Raw genomic sequence first — 18,461 nt, forward strand, 5'->3', positions numbered from 1 at the left:
TCGCCGCTGTGTCGGGACTGGCTCCTTTTCGCAGCTCAGTTTTCAGAACAAATATATTTAGATCGTATATATTTAAACGTATTCTAAATTGGTGGCAGGAAAGCAGCTTTGCACTCTTCCCCATGACTTACCGTTCTTCTGTCAAAGAGCTAAACATAGATATAAGTTAAAATTTGTATTCGTTTTTGTTTTTCATATAATTAATTTGCCTGTTAGAGTTTCGACCCAAGAGTCACCGCATATACATATGTATATGGGAGAAAGAGAGAGAGAGACAGAGACACAGAGAGATTTTATTTTATTAAGAGTTTATCACACTGAATTATCCGGGTTACTTCAACCACGCACATTTTTTCCCACCCATTGGGAATTATCCAGTAGATCGCCTCCGTTTTTCCCTCTGCGCGAGAGGATTTAGCTGCTCACTCGTCCTAGGTGGACGCTGCGAGCCAGAAGCTTTCGGGACTTGCCCAGGAGCTCGCTCCCGCTGCGCCCGACCCCGAAGCTCAACTCTTGCTCAGGCGACAGTTTGGACTCCGAGAACGGGCAGACTCTAGGACCGCGAGGGACACTGGGCGGAGGCAGTGCGTGCCCCGCCCCTGCAGCGAGAGGGGCGGGGCGAAGTCCGGAGCTCCCCAGGTGGTGCGTTCCGGGACCCCGGGGGCGGGCCGCGGTGGGCGGACCGTATTCTGGGGTGGGCGGAGCGCGCGAATGGTGGGCGGGGCGCGCCACTGGGCCGCGCCTCTGCCGGGCAGACCGGGCCTTAGGGCCTCGGCGGAGCCCGCTCTCCACAGTCAACGGCGAGGTGGGCGGGGCGTGCTCGGATGGGCGGAGCGCACTCCGGGCTGCTCGGCTGTTGGGCAGGTCGGGCATTAGGACCTCGGCAGAGCCCGCTCTCCCCAACCAATGGCGAGATGGGCGGGGCGTGCTCGGGTGGGCGGGGCGCGCTCCGGGCCGCTCGGCTGCGTGCGGGCCTGGCTTAGGGCCTCGGCGGAGCCCGCTCCCCAGCCAACGGCGAGGTGGGCGGGGCGTGCTAGGGTGGGCGGGGCGAGCTCCGGGCCGCTCAGCTGCATGCGTGCCGGGCATTAGGGCCTCGGCGGAGCCCGCTCTCCGGGCGCGCTGGGCGGGGTGTGCGCGGGCGGCTACGCGGGCCGGCGCGGGCCCCGAGGCGGCGGCTGCGCCCTGCGCCTGGGAGGAGCCGGGGGCGGGCGGGCGGGGGCTGGGGCTGGGGCCCGGGGCGGGGAGTGCCGGGGCGCCGGCGGCGACGACGGCTGCGGCCGACGAGCGGGCTCGGTGCGTGGGTCGGCGGCGGCTCGGGGTCCGCCCGCCGGTTGCGGTGCGAGCGGGCGGCCCGGTCCCCCTACATCCCCGCCCGCCGCTGCCGTGATTGGGTGGAAGATGGCGCTGGGCGGATGGAAATCCTAATGACAGTCTCCAAGTTCGCCTCCATCTGTACCATGGTGAGGGCTGCGGGGGGCGGCTCGGGAGGGCCTAGCGCGGGGTCCCGCCGCCCGGACGCGGGGGCGGTTGGCCGGCGGCGGGCGCGAGGGCCCAGCGGCCCGGGGAGCGGGGCCCCGCGCAGCCCGTGCTCTGGGGCGGCGCGAGGCTGCAGAGCGGGGCCCCGGCCGGGCTCGGACGTGGCCAGGGGCGGCTTCGGTGCTCCGGCCTCGGCCGCCGGGTTCTTCCGCGGCGCGGGCGGCGGGCACGACTCGACCGGGCCGGAGCAGAAGGACGCGGACGCGCCGTGTGGCCTCGCGCCCGGGGAGGCCCTGGGCGGAGCCCGGAGCAGGCGTCGGAGATGCGGGCAGGGTCGCGGGGCGCCCGGAGAGGGTCGAGCCGAGTGCCCGGGCCTGCCTGGCTTGGGAAAAGGGGGTGTGCGGGACGGGGGAAACTCGAAATAAGCGCTGCTGAAAACCCCCCTTTCTTAGCCTCGCTCCCCCCGCCACTTTCCCACCATGTGTCCAGGTGGCAGTCTTGTCCTTGGGAATCCGCGTTAACCTGGACAGACTGCTGCCTTCCGGTCGTTCGTTTGTTTACTTTAATCCCAGACACACCTGGGGTGGCTTTTAAGTGTCCCTGGGTAGGGACTGACTTGGAGGAGTTTTTAGTTGCGTTTATATTGGGACTTTCAGGCCGATTTAAGGGGAAAAGTGTTCGTGCTTGTTTGCAAAGTCCATAAGTCGAACTGTGAGTGCGTTTAAATCTGGTGGTGGATCTTTGGGTTTGTTTTGGCTGTGTGTGTGTGTGTGTGTGTGTGTGTGTGTGTGTGTGTGTGTGTGTGTGTGTCTGTGTCTGTGTCTGTGTCTGTGTCTGTGTCTGTCTGTGCTGGGCCAGAAGGTTCGCGGTTTTCTACAGGACCCAGTCAGATTCTTAGGCGTTAGCATGTAGGGATCATTGGGAGGCATTGCTGGAAAAAGTTACTCTTAGAAACGTAGGCCTCGATGATGTTATTGGAGAGTACTGAAATTGCTTCTCTTTCATGTCTTACTTTTTTAATACATCTGACTGCACATATATAAATCCACTTTTTAAAATGCTTTTAGGAGTTTTGATGCAGATTGGGAAGAAGCTGTAGAAGCAGGTCTGTATTGCGCGCTGAGCAGGACTATTTAAAAAATGGCTGAATTCAGGAGGAGGGTTAAATCAGATGTACCAAGAAATAATGAATCAATGACCGAAGTCCATTTATCCCTATCAGTCTTTTCTCACTATCTACACGTTAGGAAAAATAAAGGGGACCATTAAAATGATTTCTGAGGTTACTTGGATTATTTTTAGATATGCCAATTATCTCCTGTTTCTGTAGGAATGTGATAATTAAGTCTTTGAAAGTGATAATCATGCCAGGTTGCTGAGCTGCACATATTGCCCTGGTCATACTTCTTTGTCAGAGTTTAGAGTTTGAGGAAGGATGTTACACTCTACTCTCCATTCATGGGTTGTAGCCCTAGGAGGGCTATGCAGACAGCTTGGGGTCTAGGAGATGCCTCTTCTTTTCTGATGTTCACATTCTGGTTGAGAGATGCAAACAATATTCAAGTAAGCATATTAGTAACCGGTGTGCCTGCTGTAATGAGATGAAGTAAAGGAGGCCACAGATTTGCCAAGGGGGATGCTGAAGAAGTGAAATTCTAGCCTCAAGAATGTCAGAATCTTGGGCTGGAGTAATGGCACAGCAGGTAGGGCATTTGTTTGCCTTGCACTCCAACCCAGTTCAGTTCCCAGCATCCCATATGTTCCCCTGAGCACTGCCAGGAGTAACCCCTGTGTGTGCATCACCGGGTGTGACCCAAGAAGCAAAAAAAAAAAAAAAAAAAGAGAATGTCAGAATCTAAGGTTCTTTCTAGGCTTTCCCCTCATAGGCATAAATTGCTTGTGATGTGTGTTATGTAGGTGTATGGCTGGCATACACAAAGTCACTCCTGGTCAAATGAGATTGTTCACAAAGTAGTCTCAAACGTGGGGGTATCTGTATTCATCTTTCACTCTCTTCCTTTCCCTGAATAATGCTATCCAAGTCTTAATGTTAAAGAAAAGAACAGACCAAGAACAGAATTGACAAGAACAAAGCTGTTTACTTCTCCGTCTTTGTGGATTGGCCTTTGCTGGGATGGAGCACCTCTCCCTCCCTCCTCCTCTGACCTTCTGCATGGCTCTCTCTAGCAGAGACTCCTTGGAGCAGTCCTATCCCTGCCCAGCCCAACTCTGTCTCCCTCACTCCCTCTCACAGCGTTCTGAGGATCTCAGTATCCAATGGCACCTTTCCTGTGTTGTACATTTTCCTTGTAATTTCCTCATTGGATTATGATAGTGTTAAGGGAGAGACTACCACTTATTTCTGCAGTTTGGTGGAATACTGATTTCTGAATACAGTGGAAAGTGTCCGGAGCCCTTTCTCCCATCTTCTTGGGGAAGTATATTTGCTTAAGAACGGCTGATTTGCGGGGGGGTTGTAAAGAAGTGAGGCTAGCCTCAGAGAAAGATACTTCTCAGAGATCCAGCAGCTGTGAAAACATGATGAATTCAAATTTGATTCTATAAATAATATTTTACATAGCTATTTCATTTGTCAGCGTAAGCTATCTGGGCCAAAAAGACTACCTTAATTCACTGTTAATTTTTTTTCTTCTGGATCTCTTACTCTGCATGTGAAAACAGTTTTCTTAAGTTAGTTTTCCAGTCTGACCCAAACTGGACGTTTATGTTTAGATTGCAATGCATAAATTTGCGAAGATACCCATAGAAGAGCATCTTGTTATTTGTTCATGGGATATGTCTTCAGTATCCTGTTGTGTTCGGGGCTCAAAGTAACTGCCTATATTTAATTTTATATTTGGAAATTTATTTTAAGCACTGTAGTTTACAACATTACTGTTCATGATAGTTTCCTATCATGAACACATTTCCACACCACACCTTCCTTCAGTGTCCACTTCCCTCCACCACTGTTTCATTGCCCCCTTCCCTCTTCCAGCTCCCCACCTCCATTCTCCCCCATTCCCTCCCCTGTGGTAAGTTCCTTATTGAAAAATGGTTCTCAGTCTCTGTTGCCTTTAATACCCACTCACCCTCCCTTCCTTCCTTCCTTCCTTCCTTCCTTCCTTCCTTCCTTCCTTCCTTCCTTCCTTCCTTCCTTCCTTCCTTCCTTCCTTCCTTCCTTCCTTCCTTCCTTCCTTCCTCCCTCCCTCCCTCCCTCCCTCCCTCCCTTCTGAGATTCTGTATCTGTCCTTCTCCTGACTTCACTCTCCAAAACCATCCATGTAGCAGCAAATTGCATGATTTCCTCTTCTAGCTGAGTCCTATTCTGTTGTATATATGTAAGTTTCTTTTCTAGTCATCTGTTCTTGAACACTTGGGTTGTTTCCAGGTTTTTCGCCTCCTATATTAATAGCATACTGAATTGTGAAGTCATGGGAAAAATGTCTGAGTCCACATAGAGGAGGTAGTGGTTGGAAATTGAGGTGAAGTTGCAGAGCAACTTCTGCTTGCCACTAAAAATGATTACAGTGTGGGCCTTGGATGTTGCCTGGAGCCAGGTACCACTATTGTCATCCTACTAGTTGGGCTTGAGGGACCACATGGGGTGCTGGGGATTGAACTCTGGTCAGCCGCACACTTACCCACTGTACTATCTCTCCAGCCCCAGGAGTTCTCAACTTTGCCAGGTTGAGATGTAGCAGTCGTGATTTATTGGGATTAATTTGGGGGGGGGGGGCTTGCATTTGGAGAAGTTGCTGAAGTGGGTAGGTGATAGACCTCTTGGTGGTGCTGGTGTGGCCACTTGCCCAACCCAAGTCTTGGGGTAAGATAGCTCCCAAAAAGCATGGTGTGTGTATTTGTGGGGAAGGGCAGGGTGGAGTTTAGGGAGATGCTGAAAGGACTGGAGCGAATGCTTTGCGTTGGGAATGCCTAGGTTCCCTCCTTTTCTGGGAGTGACCCCTGGAGCACCACCCAGTGTAGCTCATATCTGAAAACAATATGGTAAGGCCATATTACTTGGTGGGGTCTACACTGAGAAAGTGTGAACCAATATGTACTTTTAACCACTAATGTGTTTCTCAACCCATTTGTGTGATTTTTACCTGTGGCCCCTTAGAATATCTTGGGGACCACAGGTGAACAGGCCCACAGTTGTAAACACAGTTGAGAAACCTTTAAATTCTTTAATTTCACTGTTGAAGTCATCGCAGAAACACTGGCGTTTGTCACTGGTTGTGGTGTGAATCGCATCGGCCTCGCTCCTGAAGAACAAGTGTGTGTGTGCTTTCATGGTAGCCACGCTGAGGCCGACGGAGGAGGACTTGGGGCTGATCAGGATAAGTAGGTTGTCTCTTGTCGATGGAGTCAGAAGGCTATAGTAAATATTAGTTCTTTGCTCCTTGAGAAATGGGACGAATTAGTAACATTTTTAGTGAATTTTTTCTTAAGTAAATAGTGCTGTTATTGTGGGACCTTTTCAGGTTGAGTTGCCATAGTTTCTTATTCCAAATTTTTGCTGTTTTTCATAGGGTAAATGTTAATTTAAATGGGAAGTAAAACGTGAAGGAAGTCAGCTTGAACCCTGTCACATAAATAGCTGGCTTAATTCTCATAAGGAATGTCTAATTGAACATGAGGAGGCTTAGTAGAGAGGACATTTAGAATAATTGTTACAAAAATTGCTTCTGAGCTGAGGATATAGCTGGGTGATAAGGGGGTATGTATGCCTCATCTGGAAGGCCCTGGATTTGATCCCTAGCATGGCAAAGAAAATGAGTTCATTCTCATTATATAAACATTTGGAAACTGCTTTGTTCTATTTTTGACCACCCTCGGTGGTGCTTAGGGCTTACTTCTTGCTCAGGAATCATTTCTGGCCAGACTTGGGCACCATATGGGGTGTGGGGATTGAAACGGGGTCTGCTGTGTGCAAGGAAAGTGCCTTACTCGCTTACTAGTGCTCCACAATTGAATTCATATTCCTGATAACTCATTGACATTCTCATTTTCCCCCCATACATGATTCTTATTTTAAAATTTGAACACTGTCATGATTAACATGGGTTTAATGTTTTAAAATGATAAACTGGTGAGATTGTCACATTGGTAAGGCACAATGATTGGATCTGTCATTAACCGATTATCTAATGATCATTGCAGGGTAAAGATACATAATTAGTAGGAAGGAAATTTTTAAAGAAATGGCAGGTTTATTTTGATCTTAGCAGTTAACACAAAGGTATGGCCATTGTTTTTGAAGCATAATATGCTTGTGTATGCCTTAAAATATGATCAGTTATGTGGGAGATGTACAATGACTAATCTTTGAATATTTTTTATATGTGTATATTATAGGTGGCTTTGCTTTGCTTCAGTTGGTTTTTATCTTTGGCTAATCTTTTTATACCAGATTCAAAGAATGTTAATAATCTACTCTACTAAGATCCAGGTGGCCAGTTTCAGCCAGCCTTGATCACAGCCAGTCCAATTTAACTTGATTCAAGGCTTTTGACCCAGCCCCCATTAAGCCCACCTTCGATTTGTCACACGTTTCTTCCTGCCTCTGATGTCTCACTTTCCTAGAACTTTGTCTTGGGAAAGATTATTTAAGCACTATTTCCAGAAACCTTCATTTTTCAGATTGAAATAGATTTGTTATGATTTCTCTTTCAGAAGTTCAGTTCCAAAAACTCAGAACAGTATTTTATAGCAAGGTGTATTAAAGACAGACAGTTAGATAAAGATATATTACTAGCGAGATTTTAGCATATCTTCTTTATACATGGGAAAGCTAGTCAGATTTTTTTTTTTTTTTTTTTGCTTTTTGGGTCACACCCAGCGATGCTCAGGGGTTACTCCTGGCTTTGCACTCAGGAATTACTCCTGGCGGTGCTTGGGGGACCATATGGGATGCCGGGGATTGAACCTGGGTCGGCCGCATGCAAGGCAAACGCCCTACCCGCTGTGCTATCGCTCCGGCCCTCGTCAGATGTTTTGGATCTGATTTTTCCCTTCAGTAAACATTCCTCATTTAATTATGTTTTAAATCTAAGACAGTCTTTCTTTTCTCAAAGTGTGAGATGATGCATCATTATCCCCTGCCCTGCCTCCACCCAGGGACTTTGATTTGGGTGCAATTCTGGGGTAGGGATGCGTTTTCTCGGTTCTTTTAGAGAAAGTCTATTTCCAGGGGAGCACTGACTGGTTCTGTTTTCCCCTGAAAAGGTGGGTATTAAGACAAATAAATTTGGTAACCCGTGGTAAAAAAAAATATATATTGTTTGATCCTTTGAGAGTTTATATTATCATCTTGTGAGCTCAACACATATCTTAAACACTGTAATGAGCATGAAATGAGACATAGTCTAGTATGGGTTATACTTAGTTTTTTTCTTTTCTTTTCTTTCTGGCTTTTGGGTCTTAATTAAGACCTGTGGTATTCAGGTCTCAATCCTGAGTCTGTACTCAGGGATCACTCCCAGTGCACTTGGGGGAACCATATGAGATGCTGGGATTGAATCCAGGTCAGCCGCATGGAAGGCAAGTGCTCTACCCACTGTACTGTCTGTAACAAAAATGGTACAAAACATATGAAAAATCCCAGACTAAAGTATGCTTAGTTTTCCCCTTTAAAAAGTATTCAGTGGTTAACGATGTCACCATTTTATTCATTAACAGTTTAGTTCAATAGTTTTATTTACTGATTTTTAAAACTTTTCCTTTTCTAAAAGGAATTTGGATTCTTCCTCTATTTTTTCATTATTATTATTATTTTGTAATTGAATCACAGTAAGATACACAGTTATAAGGTTGTTCATGATTGGGTTTCAGTTGTATAATGTTCAATACCCATCCCTTTACCAGTATATATTTCCTACCACCAGTGTCCCCAGTTCCCTCCCCCACATCCTGCCTGCCTATGTGGCAAGCACTTCTCTGTCTCTCTCTGTCTCTCTCTGTCTCTCTCTGTCTCTGTATCTCTCTCTCTCTCTTTCTCTCTCTCTCTTTTTCCTATTTTTGGGATTCTCTGTTTCTGTGGCTGTGAGGATAAACCTTGGACAAATTACTTGTCTTATTTGATACGTGGTTTCTATGGTATATCTCTAAGCCAGGGTTTTGTTGTGTGTAAAATAGGGATAAAACAATAAATACCTAGTTTATAGGGGTTGTAAAAAGTGGTACCTGACTGACAGTGGCTATCACTGCTCTCTAAAGTGATCAGCTCCTGCATGAATGGAATGGGTGATATCATGTTAAGTAAAATAAGAAGAATAAACACACAATGATACCACTTACATGTGGTATTTAGAATTACTGGATGAGGGAATACAGTGGTTTAGAGGGGGCATGCCTGGATCATCCTTGACCCCAGAATATAGTGAGAAGGAAAGAAATGAGTGGAGGGGAGGGGAAGAAGAGGCAAATAAGAAGCAACGGGGGCCGGGGTAAAGAAGATTCAGGTATGTTAGTGGTATCAAGAAATGATAGAGCTAAATATCCAGACCACTGAATCAACAACACTGAAATCATGAGACCCAAACTTTAACAACTAAACTTAAAAAGGTGCCTGTCAAGAGGGCAGTCTGAATGGGCTGGGTGGACATGGGAAGGAACCTGGAAACACTGCTGTAGGGAAGTTGCCACTGGTGCTGGAGTATTGTGTGTCTAAAACTCAACTATGAGAAATTTTTTAAATCATGGTGCTTTAATAAAATTAAATTTAAAGATAGTTTTTTAAAAAAAGAAGTGATCTGCTCTTGGGCTGGAGTGATACAGTGGGTAGGATGTTTGCCCTGCATGATAGCACCCCGACCCCTCCTGGAGTGATCCCTGAGCACAGAGCTAGGAGTAAGCCCTGAGCATAGTTGATGTCCCCTCCCCCCATTCCAAAAGTGATTTGCTCCTCTGGATGGATATTGTTAACATCAGTTCAATAAATACTAGTAAGAAATACTATTAACCAAACTTCAAACAACAAACAACAAATATTTTGTTTTTAACCAGACAACAAATACTAGAAACCAAACTTGAAATTTTACCGTATGAACTAGTTCAGTTCATTTTCGTCATTAAAAACTTTAACTTAGTACATGTCCCTTATAATGCACACATACATTTTGAAGTTCAGTGGGTTGGATTGTCATATTACAAACTAGGGATGTATGGTAGATTGTCTTATTTCTTTGTCATAAATAACCTATTGGGAGAAATTTTATTTCCTTTGTTTGGAAATTAAAATGGTCTAAAGTGTGACGGTCTCAAACATATTTTGGAGGTTTAAATAAACTGGAAATACTTCTTTGTTTGTTTGTTTGTTTGTTTGTTTGTTTGTTTTTGGCTTTTTTGGGTCACACCTGGCGATGCACAGGGATTACTCCTGGTTTGCACTCAGGAATTACCCCTGACGGTGCTCAGGGGACCATATGGGATGCTGGGAATTGAACCCGGGTTGGCCAAGTGCAAGGCAAATGCCCTACCCACTGTGCTATCACTCCAGCCCCTGGAAATACTTCTTTTAAAGAAAAATCTTACTTTAAAAAATACTCAGAAAAAAGCACTTCAAATTTTCCTCACTGTTAGAATAATGTATGTATAATAAAGTCAGCTTCAGACATTATTTCCTTTTAGAATATTCTATTGTTTTCTGCGGGCATTTTTATTATGCTCAAGTCCCTGATTCTCTGTGCTTGATTGGAATAACATCTCTTGTAGACCTATAACGTTCTTAGTCAACCTGCTTTTAGATATCTGGCTTTTAGATATCTGGTCTAGAATATGTTCTCTCCATGTCTCCTGGACTAGAAGAGATTGTTTAAATATTGGTAAAGTACATTGGAAGAAAAGGGTAAATTTGGAAACATTATGAAGAGTTAAGGGTTGCTGAATGAAAATTTTGAGACCTAATATTGTTGGAATAAAACCTGTATTGACATTGATCATTTAAAATATTTTTTTAAATTTTTTTTTTTCTGGGGGGAGGGAAGGCAGAGAGTCTCTTGCCCTCACACCTGGCTGTCTTCCCTGGGGCTGGCCCCTTGGAGGGGGTGGGCTCCAGCTTCCCTCCCCACTCTGAGCAGAGCTCCCTCGGCCGAAGACCTCTGGAGCCTAGCCACAGTCATGCTCAAGGCCCCTCTCCACACGTTTGGACAAGCCTCACGCATGAAGGAACAGGCACAGAAACTCAGGTGTGTGGGGGACCTGGGGCTGAGACCTCCAAGCCTGCTCTGATCGGGACTGGGCCTCTTCTACCCAGACTCCCCATTTTCCAGTAGCTAGGCAGTCACACCCAGGGACTGCGCCCTGTAATTCCACCAACGGCCAACATCCAGAGACTATAATACCAAGCTCCTGGAAGTGACATCTTATAGCCTAGTTCTCCCTCTGGGAGAACCTGGCAAGCTACCTAGAGTTTCCCACCCTCATAGTAGAGCCTTGCAAACTCCTCATGACGTATTTGTATGCCAAAACCAGTAACAATGCTGGGTCTCATTCCCCTGACCCTGAAAGAGCCTCCAATGTGGCAGCGTTGGAAAGGACGTGTAAAGAGAGGCTTCTAAAATCTCAGGGCTAGGATGGAGACCTAATTGAGACTGCTCGAGAAATTCGACGATCAACGGTATGATGATGATGATTTTTTTGGGAGGAGTGCACACCTGGCTATGCTCAGGGGTTATTCCTGACTGCACTCAGGAATTTGTCTTGGCGGTGTGTCAGGGACCAAATGGGATGCCAGGGATCAAACCCAGGTCAGTTGCATGCAATGTAAGCACTTTACCTGTAGAGCACTTTCTCTGACCCCGATCACTTAAAATCTCAATAGTTTGTTTAGAAGGAGATGAAAGGAACAGCTTATATGCATAATTTTGAAGTAAAGCTTATCTTTGCTTTCATAAATGTGCACTTTTGAAAAAATTTGTGATTGTGTCCAGTACAGAATATGGAAGATGTCTGTATAAGGCATTCTTCATAATCTTAGGTGTTCACTGATTTTTCACTTTTCTGTAGCTTGTCTACCAAAAGAACAATTCACTTTTGCTAAACTTTTTATGAGTGGTATATAATTTTGTTTAGAATCTCAGCCTGCAGTAATCTACATCTCAAGCTGCATGCTAATAAAAATTTGTTTCCAATTTAAAATAGAAAATGGATGTTTCTTTCAGTAATATCTAACAGAAGTTGTTACTGAAATATTTCTTGTGTGCAGGAACCTTTCCTACTTGGGAAGAGTGACTTAAATGATAATATTTTTTAGTGGAATTAGAGTATTATTGCCTTTGATTTTTAGTGATCTAATAAGCATGACCGTAAATAAGTGTCGGCCCACTGCACCGCCACCACACGCATACCTACCCCATGGGAGGAGGGGGAGGAAATGTTAGAAAAATAGCACTGTAGCACTGTCTTCCCATTGTTCATCAATTTGCTCAAGTGGGCATGAGTAACGTCTCAATTGTGAGACTTGTTACTGTTTTTGGCATATCAGATACACAGCGGGTAGCTTGCCAGGCTCTGCCATGCGGGTGGGATACTCTTGGTAGCTTGCCAGGCTCACTGAGAGGGATGGAGGAATCGAACCTGGGTCGACCACGTGCAAGGCAAGTACCCTAGCTACTGTGCTATCACTTCAGTCCAGAAAAATAGTATTAAAAAATAATTTTCCCCCCATTGGTGAAGAGTGCCTTTTTTTTTTTCAGAAAATGTTTAATGGACTTTTAATGGAGGGTGTATGTGGGTTCAGAGACTAGCGAGATGATACTCATGTCTCGTAAACATTTACTGTGCTTTGAATAGGTTATGTTGTTTTGAGAAAGTAATCCTTTTGTCTCTTGGACAGCCAGAAAGGATCTGGATTGACCAGAGACCCTATACCAGTCATAATCTGATGAGAACAGATAGACGAAGGAGCGTGATGAAATAGTTTTCCTATTAGTCTAAGTAAGAATAAGTATATGTGAAAGAGAAAGTAGTTATTTCTGGCAGGAAGTAGAATGCTTCAGGGTAAAAGTTACTTAGAGATTTGAACCTCGTGAATAAAGTCATTCATTTCATTGTTCAGGAAGATGGGGATACAGATGTGCTTACATCAAGGTAGAAATTTATGAGAAAATGTGCTGCTTTTACATTGTGTAGGTGATTCTGTATGTAAAGAATTTTGGGGAGTAAAAAGACTGGAGAGAAAAAGTAGACCAGACCAAAAGTACTAAGAGAACTTATAAACCATGACTTCGTTAGAATGACATTAAAATGTGATTTAGGGGACTTGTTGGTTCAGAGGTAAGTTGTGAACATAAAAAATTAAAAAACTAGAGTATTCATTTGTGGAGTATAGAATAACATCACATGAGGCTGACACCCAAGGACAGTAGATACAAGGACCAGGGGGATTACCCCATAGCTGGAAGACTGCTTCATGAGTGGAGGGGAGAAGGCAGATGGAATAGAGAAGGGATCACTAAGAATATGATGGCTGGAGGAACCAGTTGGGATGGGAGTTGCATGTCGAAAGTAGATAATGGACCAAACATGATGACCTCTCAATGTTTGTGTTGCAAGCTATAATGCCCAAAAGTAGAGAGTATGGGGAATATTGTCTGCCATTGAGGCAGGGGGAGAGTGGTAAAGGGGGGTATACCCGGGATATTGGTGGTGGGGAATGTGCACTGGTGGAGGGATGGGTGTTTGATCATTGTGAGATTGTAATCCAAACATGAAAGCTTATAACTATCTCACGGTGATTCAATAAAATTTAAAAAATTTAAAAAAAAAGAAAATCATGAGCAACTTTGTATATCTCACGGTGACTCACAAAAGAGAAAATGAAAAAATCCTACCAGGAATAACCCCAGTGTCCCTCAATATCACTGAGTAATAATGATAGATATAACCCTGGTCTCCTGAACGCTTCCATGAGTGGCCCTTATCTAAATATTGAAAGAGTGACTCTAATGTCTTTGAATGATCTTGACTATTTCAGTCTACCTATGCTTTTTGAAGTTGTGTAATTCAACTTGTGTACTTGGAATAAAGAATATCTTCCAGGTTGAAAAAAAATTAAACTAGAGTATATTGGTGAGATTAATTTATAATCATCAATTATTAAAAAGTTGTATTCCTTACAGATAAAATGATGGAAGTAATAAAATGGAATGGACTTGGAGTAGTATTCAATGGGAAGTTTAATCCTATTATTGGTCTTTTCCCTAAAAATGCAACTACTGGAAAATTTAAAGTTGTACATACATTTAAAAAAAAATGAAGGATAAATGTACATCCACAGAAGAAATGCTTCTAAACCAGCAGGAACTTAAACCATCACTTAGATCTTAAAGTAAGATCTAAGAAAATAAGATGCATAAAACCAAACCAAAGCAACAATACACCCTCCCCCCCAAAAAAAAAATCCACCACAAACCAAATTTCAGGAACTTAAAATCAATGGAAGAAATAAGGTGTTATCAGTTATAATAAATTCAAATCACTGTATCACACTGTGTCACTGTCATCCCGTTGCTCATCTATTTGATCGAGTCAGCACCAGTAACGTCTTCATTGTGAGACTTGTTACTGTTTTTGGCATATCAAATATGCCACAGGGAGCTTGCCAGGCTCTGCCGTGGGAGCGAGTAGAGTATATTGCACAAAAAGAAACCTGCTTAAAATGAAAGCACTGTGTATATAACAATGACAGTATTATAATTTATTTTTGGTTTGGGGGCCATATCCTGCAGTGTTTAGGGCTGCACCCTGGCTCAGTGCTCAGAGTTTGCTTCTGACAGTGGAACTGTGTGGTGCCAGGAATTAAATTTGGGCCTCCCAGATGCAAAGTGTGTGTCAGCCCATTGAACTATTTCTCTTGCCTCAATATTGAGATAACTAAGAAAATTAACTGTTAAATACATTGCCCTTTGGGATATTTCAGAGTCATTTAGTTCATTTTTTGTGAGTGTCATGACTCGACTCCCCCCCCCCTTTTTTTTTTTTCAGATTTGTCAGTTTGAACATTGACTTAGAAGTAATGACAGTTTTAGAATGAAATTTTTGGGCAGTTCTGTCCCTTCTTCACAGATTGGAAAAACAAGCTTTAAGTAATCCTCACACTAGGAGGGCTGAGGTCCAGAATTCTTGATTCTGAACCCTTGGTCAGCTCCGTGCAAGGCAAATGCCCTACCCACTGTGCTGTCTCTCCAATCCACCCCTGAAGATTTTGGTTCCAGTAGTTTTTCTGATGTCAGATCCTCTGGTGTTTATTTTGTATCATGAAGATACCTGTATGTAGGATAAGATTAAGGTGGTAGCATTTGGAAGTAGCTATTGGTATTTTGAAGTTTAAGTGAGGAGTAATCAAAGTCTTAAAGTAAGAGAGAAAGGATATTTGTCTCTGTGAAACACGATTCGATGTTTAGAAGTTTTTCTTTGGCTTCGTGGTGATCTTGAATAAGGAAGTGTTTTGACCATTATAGGCCTAAGGTTGTAGCACTGATTCTTTCAGAAGTTCACATTACTTATTTTTTCACTGATTCTTTGAGTTTCTTGGTTTTATTTGTTTTAACCGCAGTCTCCACCCCAGTTTCAAGATTTCATTCTCAGGGAATTTGGCTTCACAAAGACTTGACCTATTCTCATGCTTTGACTTTGACAACTCTGTAAATAGAAAACCAAAAGGAGACAACTTTCAGGTTGTGACTGGCCTTAGGAGAAGCAAGCAGGAGACTGATGATGACCATAATTCCATATCTGCAGCTTCTCCTTCTTTGAAGACATTATTGATTGCCCTTTGTAATGACAGAGATGCTTGCAAGTGAAATCTTTCATTCTTTGCTTGTGGGTCATTATTTTTGTTCTTTCAGATCGACTGGTTGCCTTTGTTAGGGTAATTTCTCCTCCAAGCCTTCTTTGTCTTGTGGTTTCATCACTTTTTATTTCCTAGTTCTTAAAACTTGGTGGTTTCTTTTTGTTTGTTTTTAAACCTTTATGCCCCCTACTTTCAATCCTTTTCATTTCTGGAACTGCATTGTAGATATTATCCTATTTCAGTGCTCATATGTTAATATCCTTGTTATTTTCTGTTAATGACTTGGCTTATCTTTGCTGACTGCTTAAAGTTGAATGTGACTTCACTAGCAGAGATCTAACATCAAATGGCTTCTTTCACAAACGGTAATCTAGGAATAAAGATGTAAGGAAGGATTTGTGTAAATTTAGAGATGATACATCTAAGTTGGATAATTAGAAGAATATTTAGATTTATTTTTGGTCCCAGTCTAGTTAATAAGGAGCTTTGTAAAATGTTACTTGGTTCTGTGAAGTAAAGACGGCTGGATTTAATAATTATGGCCCAGTTGAGAAATGAAAATTCGTGATAGAACATTCATAAAAGTCTTGGCTATACTGCCCAGCCCATGTGCTTCTTGTGCCCACGTGGCCAAGAATATGTGTGCCCAAGCACGTACACATCTTGAGATGTGTAATTCCATGCTTTCATGTCTAATGCTGGGATGTGTGTAGGGGCTCTCTCTGCCCTTAGAGAAGCCCAGGTTCTCTCTTGAACACGTTACTCTTCACTCTCTCTCACTTTCTCTCCCTCCTCTCCTTCAAAACCTCCAAATAAAATCTGTTTACTTCACTAAAAAGAAAAAAAAAGGACATTTGTAAAAATCTGGAGGACCATATTTCTGTTCGACTTGTAAGGCTTGTAGGTGTTAATCTTATTTTCCTTCTGTCATTTTGGCAAACAATTTATTTTTGATGCTGACTGAAAGAAAGTGGGCTGGTTACTTTTAAAAGTGATGTAGGCATACCTCTGTAGTTCAGTTGCAGTTTAATAATTAGTGAATTGTTTTGAAAAATCAAAATGAGAGATTTAAAATTGGTATAAACAACTGAGGTTTGACTGTATTGTTAAAGAATAAGATGACACCCAGTTACTTGGGAGACTACTTAAAAACATTCTACAGTAAAATAATGAAAATAAGGAGAGGGAACAAGGGAATAAGTAAGAGATCACGGGGCAGGGGCTTTAGTTTTGGGGCCACACCTGGTGGTGCTTAGGCTGTACTCCTGGCTCTAAGCTCAGGAATCACTGCTGATAGTACTTGGAGATACCCACATATCTGATGCCAGGGATTGAACCTGCGTAGTTGCGTGCAAGGCAAGTGCCCTGACGGCTGTACCATGGCTTCAGCTGCTAAAGAGAATTTTTCTAAATTTTTTTTAATGAAGTTGTTCAAAATAATTCCTTACATTTAATATTCATATACCTATCCCACCACCACATTTTGAATGTTTCCACCCCAAGTTCCAAATTGTGCCTCCCAAAGCCTGATACATCAGTGGTATAGAGTATGAGAGGACACTCCAGGAATTCTAAAATTTAAAATTTTATACAGCAGATTCACTCATGGGTGAGGCCTATGTTTGCTCATTTCCGGGATCTTTATTTCTGAGTCTCTGGATCATGGCCATTAATGAGATTATATGGCGCCAGGGGCAGTTTGTGGGTGTGACTGCCAAGCTACTAGTAAACGTGGGAGGTGGGAGAGGAGGCCCATTGCCTATCTGAGTGAGCTTGGAGATTTCAGTCACGGGTCCTGCATACTTGGGTTTTTTGCAGATTCCTCATAGTTGAGGCTCATCTGAGCCTGTGGAGAGCTGCCATGAGCATGGCAGTAGTTGGGGTCTGGAGGTTTTCAGCTGCTGGGGCTCTGATGGAGGGAAACTCAATCCGCCGCCCCCCCCCCCCCCAAGTTGCCCCGGTGAAGACCAGTAATTCTTATATCTGAACTATAATGATAAAACTTGACTCTAATGCTATCCAAGCTTTTTCTTTTTAAAAAATAGCTTCCTTTTCATTTTCATAGTTACTGTTCTTGTTGGTAATGTCACTTACAATTTTGGGCAGGTGATTTAGAAAATAAGACAAACACACCTGAAATAGTCATTTAAATTTTAGGGTTATTGGAGTATGTTACTCTCTGTAAAGTTTAGCATGTATATTTGCTTCCTAGTAAAGCTAAAACAAATCACCACATGTCTAGTAACTTAAAATATTGTATGTAATACGTTATTCTGCAGTTCTGAAGGCTGTAAGATAGAAATGTGTCTTCCTGGATTAAAATCAGGGTTGCTAAGTCTTTTTTCTTGCTTCTTCCTGTCTGTATTGCTTGGTTGGAAGATGAGCCTCCTTCACTTCAGAGTCAGACATGGCGTTGCTCCTCCATTTTACGAGGACCCTGAGATTCCCTGAAAGTTCTCTCCTTTTCTTTTCTTTTCTTTTCTTTTTTTTTTTCTTTTTGGGTCACATGCACTCAGGAATTACCCCTGGCAGTGCTGGGGGACCATATGGAATGCTGGGAATCGAACCTGTGCTGACGCTCCAGCCCCGAAAGTTCTCTCCTTTTCAAGGTTGTTCACTGGCAGTATTAGTTACCCTTGCCTGAAACCTGTTCATGCAGGTCCTAACCTTCAGGGTGTGGATGACAGGTGGGAGGGTGGCCTTTGTGCTGTTACAAAGTTTTAAACTTTAACATCTAAAACATATTGCATTAAATAAGATGTCAGCTTTGTTTTCAAGTACTGTTAGTGCCTGAATCTCATCTGGACAAACTAAAGACACACTGAAACATTAAGGAAAGTTTGTTTCCAATAGATATGGAACGTTTGATAAGTTTTCAAATCAAGATTTGTAGCAGGAGAGCTTATGAAAATGGAAAATATACTCTTTTTTTTTTTTTTTTTTTTTTTTGCTTTTTGGGTCACACCCGGTGATGCACAGGGGTTACTCCTGGCTCTGCACTCAGGAATCACCCCTGACAGTGCTCAGGGGACCATATGGGATGCTGGGATTCGAACCTGGGTCGGCCGCGTGCAAGGCAAACGCCCTCCCCGCTGTGCTATTCCTCCAGCCCCGGAAAATATACTCTTAAGGGCCCCAGAGATAATACAGGGGTTAAGACACTTGCTTGCAGATCAGTGACCCAAGTTTG

At 43.6% G+C, this 18,461-nt stretch overlaps 1 protein-coding gene across 1 annotated transcript in view; it reads left to right on the forward strand.

The window, feature by feature from the left end:
* The first annotated feature begins 1,215 nt into the window (after positions 1-1,215).
* The window catches only part of USP12 (ubiquitin specific peptidase 12), a 99,658-nt gene continuing 82,412 nt past the window's right edge, over positions 1,216-18,461 (forward strand). The window contains exon 1 of the mRNA XM_055124703.1: positions 1,216-1,460. Within this exon, the coding sequence (XP_054980678.1) occupies positions 1,413-1,460 (48 nt within the window). The 5' untranslated portion in view covers positions 1,216-1,412. The remainder of the gene's footprint in view (positions 1,461-18,461) is intronic.

Source organism: Sorex araneus, chromosome 1 (genome assembly GCF_027595985.1).
Source record: "Sorex araneus isolate mSorAra2 chromosome 1, mSorAra2.pri, whole genome shotgun sequence".
Taxonomy (NCBI): Eukaryota; Metazoa; Chordata; class Mammalia; order Eulipotyphla; family Soricidae; genus Sorex; species Sorex araneus.